Below are 5,273 nucleotides of genomic sequence, written 5' to 3'. Positions count from 1 at the left end.
TTTTTTTTATGGGGATGGGATGATGTGATAAGTACCATAGGTTAATCAACTTGCTTAAACAGTTGAGAATAACACAGATTTCTGTACAACAATAAACTTTCAACTCAATATTCTTAATTCAAAGTGATACCACAAGAAAAGCCCAAACCAAAAGAAGGAAACAATAGACAAATCAGATTGATAAAACAAGATTACCAGAGGCACTTTGAGAAGGGTCGTCAAATTCAGCTATCTTACAAGGGCAATAGTAAGACGGGGCAGGGAATAAACTCTGCCAGGAGATTTGCATCAACATGCTTGGAATGTATTGCTTCCATGCTTAAAACAACCAAATCTAAACTCAGATCATCAGCAACTTCACCAATTATGGCTGTAGGTTTACTTCCTTCCCCGAGTTTCTCTAGCAATTTAAATTCCTGAAACCCACCTGTCAAACTAAAAACAATAAGAAGGGTGCACATATGACATGGATGTCTGATTCAGCTAACTGGCAGAACATGCATAGACTGATGACCCCTGCCTTTAGTAATGGTTGGTTTGGATAAAGATAAACTAAGTATAAATAGCTTGTCTCTACATAATAGACATGATGCAAGAGACTTGCTGGATCAAATACATAATGATATCTAGCAATCACATGTGCTCAAGTGATGAAACAAACTACAATGCTTAGACTCTTCAATCAGATTTAGAACCTTGAGAGGAAACAACACATCAACATTTCAAATAATAATACCCCAAAAAGATGGAATCACTAGGGGGGAAAAAAGAAGCAAATTTTAGCCCTCCAGATTCATATCAGCCCCTTGTCCTTATCCCTAAATTCAAGTTTTAATTCAGATCAAGCACACACAGAATGACATAATGAATGGTTTCATCCTTCACCCCTGTGTGAGTAAAAGCCAAAATTCCATCGAATATGATAGCTTTTGCATCCTACGGAGTCCCTCACTTCATCCACCTAATATCATTTTGAGCAAGCACAGTAGAAACTAGAAAAGACAAGCAAAGTGTGGGCTGGGGTATTGAGCAAAGGGAGGGAGGAATACATCTGCATACCTTCAGATAAATGCCAGCGAATGCTGCCCAACTGTGTTTCATGCTCAGGATGCGACTCTTTTGACTTGTCATCAATAACTGCAATGAGCATAAAGTTCTGGTAGCCAGTAATCTAGCACTAGAAAAAGCCTTTGATAGAAAATTGTTACTACAGCTCAGCAATACATTATTAAGTATTACAATTGCATACAACACCACCACCACCACCATTCATTAGTGACTACCTTGCATCAAGTTGATTGAAGTGAAGTTGTAAAATATGCAGCCTTACTGCCTATTTAGAGTAGCTGAGTCCCAAATTTTGATTCTACAATATATACATATAGTCAGAATACATACCTACAACTGTTATGTCTGCTCCATACTTTTTTGCCAAAGCAGCAGTAGTTGCAGCAGCCCTGACAAGAAATTGATTCACGGATGTAGAAAAATGACACAAGTCAAAATTTTCAAATCATGAACAGAATAAGCATTACTTTGAGTGTATAGCATAAATTTGTTTATGTGAGAGACATGTAAATTTGTACAAGGATATAGCTCATGCATCCATGTAATAAAGACGAGTATTGTTTATGTGAGAGACATGTTGCGCTGTAATAGGGATAGAGAATTCAGGAGGAATTTCTCTAAATCATGGACAATGAAATACGGGGTTATATAATATGATGCCATCAAAAGTTCAAAAACATTTATCATGAATGTAATTGCTCTATATTACAAAACATATAAAATGATGCCATCAAAACATTTATCATGAAATGTTCATTCAATATTGTTGCACTAAAAAGGTTAGAAGAATGCCATAGTGGATAAAATATAACATGGCCTATATCTCCAGAGTCACTGGCTTATTATGATACCTGTCTTGTTCCCTCTGAGAGATATGGATTTCTGTCAGTGATGGGCAGAAGCAAATGTTTGAATTGAGTAAAGGCGTCCACAGCAACACTGACTTCAGATTCTTGAGCCTTAACCTTAACTGAGAACATCCATCATAGTGGTATTAATTCAAAATCCCTGCACATTATTATTAGTAGTCTACATTCTACAAAAATTTGACTGTATATATAGTTATCAGCAAAGTTAGAAGCCATTTATGATAATTTCCCTTTTGTCTTAATTATATTATGGGCAGCTCATTTAATATGATATTTTCTGTGTAAGTTGCTTTGTATACAGATATTATAATGTAGGTTGCACAGTTGTAGCAACTAAACATATGGTTATAAACAAAAAGAACAGCCTACATGTAATAATATGATACGAAGTTATACAAATAAAAAAAAACGCTCTACTGTAGCATGTTTCATAAATAAATCTCAGATGATTTTTAACTAAAGACTCTTCTAACTAGCGACTCTATCATGGGAAGACAATATAAAAACACATTAATACATATCATGGTCCTCATCACCAAACTATAGATGTTACCTTTTTTTTTAAAAATTAAAATTAAAAAAATAAAAATTCAGGATCTCCTAAAAGATGCTTCACTCTTAATTCAGATACTTCTCTTTCAAGATTCCTACTCTTTTGCTGCCAAATTGAAACTATTTCTGTGAATATGTATAAACGCACAACCTTTCTAAAACATCTATAGAATTTTCTCTTCAAGGTCACCTTCTAGAAACTTGAACATACATTCCTCTATGGAAGCTACTTATAATATCTTAAAAGGCTAAAATAGGTACTGAAAAACATTATCTACACCTGGTCTTCAATGTCCACAGACTTCTGAAGCAATCATTCAGCAACTCAGCAGGTATAGTCTTTTATAAAAACTTTATAGCCAGAATTAAATATCAAACTCACAGCTGTGAACCTAGAATTACTTCAGATCCAATTTCCAAAACCTCATCACAAGGAGGTTGTAACCAGGTGATCATGTGATAAAAAAAACTTGCCAATACAATCCTCAAAAGTAAATCTACATCAACTACCATCACTGATTCCAGAGTAATTGAAGGGGCTAGAAACATCAACTACTGATTAGCCAAGCAACCAACAACAATATCACACACACAATTTTATATATATAAAAAAAAGGTCTATAGCTACCAGTGAAGTAAGGAGGATAGCTTCATCAAACAAGCACTGTCAAACACTCTCTACACTTTCAATCTTCAAAGACAATTTGCTTCTAAGCAATATTCCAGCACAAGTACGATCAATATCGAACTCAGAGTCAGTGTGTTCTAATCACCAAGTTTTCTTTGAATTGGGGTATGGTAGAGACTAGAGACTAGGGAGTAATTTCATCTTAAGCTTTGATCATATCATGGTCTTTCACCGGAGAGGATGTTTTTGGTAATCCACCCAGTTTCCTTTCCTAATTAAAAAACACAGCCATTATAACTTCAGTTTAAAAGCTCATCACATGGAGGTTATGTTCCTCAGGCTACCAAATTGTTCTAATCATTGCGAAACTAAAATAAAATTGCTAATACAATCCACACCAGCATAACTACATGGAGCACTAATCGTATTCCGATAACACCAGCAATATATACCTAGGTATTTGCAGCAGCTAGGAACATCAGACTATCGATGAAGAAGGAATCCAACAATGATGACCAAAACTACCAAGCTATTGATATTGAAGCGACCAGTGAAGTAGAATGAAGAAAACTTCATCATACCTCACATTTCTTGGGCAGAACCCTCAAAAATCATGCAGATTACTTGTATAAATTTATACAAAATAAATTATTTGTATATTACTAGTTAAAAATAAGATTCTCTAATTACAAATCAAGTTACTTGAGAATCATCATAACAACCTAAACAGAACTTCCTAGTAATTAATCAATCAAATGGCGAGATTTAACAAATTCAAATTGCATAAAACATTAAGACTTTTCTAAAATTACCGAATATCTTGCAATTGAAAGCTACATTCATCAAGAGAAATCCTAATAGCAACCAGATTTAAAATTGTCATAATAAATTGATAATTACACGATTTCGCATACAGTAGCAAATTCCGAAACACAAAGAAACTAAGTTGAATAAATTGAAGGAGAGAGAAAAATACCGGAATGAGCGATTCTTGTTGGAGTAGAGAAGCAACAGAGATTGGGGGTTTTGAAATTGAAGGACGAGGTAGAAGATGGAGAAAGTAGAAGAGATAGAAAAGAAGGGGAAGTTTTGAAAGGAGCTCTAGGAATGGTAAAGGGTTCGAATGAAGGAGCAACGACCATGGAGTGAAGAGACGCCATTGGAGAGGAAGTAAGGTTTGAGAGGAGAGAGAAAATGGATTATGGTAAGCTCTGGATGTTGCGGTGGGTCGAGAAAGACGAAAAGGGTCTTGTTAATGATGGTTTTGGCACCTGCCCAGAAAATAACAGAGTTGATCTAGAACTGTGGGACTGTTCCCCTGTCAAGTACTCGTAATACTGGGTCTAATCATCTACTCTGTAATGGTATCTTGATACAATGGATTTCATTCATATGATTTTCACCTTATTTAGATGCAATTTAAAATTTGATAACCTTTATCAAATTTGCTTTTTCTAAACTTATCTAATATTTTCTCAAAAAAAAAACCTTGTCTAATATGAATTTAACTAAACTCATTGGACCTAAAGTAAGTTAACTTTAATGAATATAACAGATGCTCGGTTCACTTCACCTTATCTTCACCGAACTATAACATGCGCTCGGTTCACCTTATCTTTATTCAACTTAAATTATTTTGCTTGAAGGTATTGAAGTTAAATTTGTACTAATTCCTTATTTTTACTGTCTTTAAAATTACAAAGAAAAAAAAATTATAAGAATTTACAAGCTCGGTATACAATTTATATAGGGGAAAAATGGGGCATAATTTGGGGTAAAATTGTAAAAAAGAGTCAAATCGCTAGTGGTTTTATCCTAAGGGTATATTTTGTTCACCTTATTTTCACTTATTTCGGGTGTAATAAGTTCAGTTCAGGAAAAATATGTTCTGATAAGGGTTACCTAAGTACAAATTACAACTAAAATAAGTTTTAATAAGGTCTAATAAGTTCAGATTATTACCCTCTAATTTACATATATAGGTTGATTAGTGGTGCAGCCTTACATTACTAAATAAAACTTATTTCTATTAAAAATTCATTTTAAATATTAAACAACTTCACCGATTAAGATATGAGGTCTCCCTCGACAAGTTTCATTTATCACGGAGCAAAACCACTATTGGAACATATTTTTATTAAATTGAATTTTGATTT

General features: G+C 34.1%; 1 protein-coding gene across 1 annotated transcript; it reads right to left on the bottom strand.

The window, feature by feature from the left end:
- On the bottom strand, window positions 1-4,494 carry LOC110695289. Its single transcript, XM_021872542.1, has 5 exons — window positions 4,094-4,494; window positions 1,920-2,038; window positions 1,399-1,456; window positions 1,060-1,137; window positions 1-427 (listed from the first exon to the last, which is right to left on the bottom strand). The coding sequence occupies exons 1-5, from the start codon at window positions 4,275-4,277 to the stop codon at window positions 234-236; spliced, it is 633 nt and encodes a 210-aa protein (XP_021728234.1). The 5' UTR covers window positions 4,278-4,494; the 3' UTR covers window positions 1-233.
- Between the last annotated feature and the right edge of the window lie 779 nt (window positions 4,495-5,273).

The sequence above is a fragment of the Chenopodium quinoa genome, unplaced genomic scaffold, assembly GCF_001683475.1.
Source record: "Chenopodium quinoa cultivar QQ74 unplaced genomic scaffold, ASM168347v1, whole genome shotgun sequence".
NCBI classification, from domain to species: Eukaryota; Viridiplantae; Streptophyta; class Magnoliopsida; order Caryophyllales; family Amaranthaceae; genus Chenopodium; species Chenopodium quinoa.
The sequence above is the reverse complement of the archived record's forward strand: the minus strand, read 5'-3'. Positions and strand labels throughout refer to the sequence as shown.

What these genes read in the sequence shown, in the direction of transcription:
- LOC110695289 (XM_021872542.1), bottom strand. Translation starts at nt 4,277, where the DNA reads ATGGCGTCTCTTCACTCCATGGTCGTTGCTCCTTCATTCGAACCCTTT. An exon ending in AACAAGAATCGCTCATTCCG is followed by an intron (nt 2,039 to 4,093) that starts GTATTTTTCTCT and finishes GGATGTTCTCAG; the next exon opens with TTAAGGTTAAGGCTCAAGAA. An exon ending in TCTCAGAGGGAACAAGACAG is followed by an intron (nt 1,457 to 1,919) that starts GTATCATAATAA and finishes TTTCTTGTCAGG; the next exon opens with GCTGCTGCAACTACTGCTGC.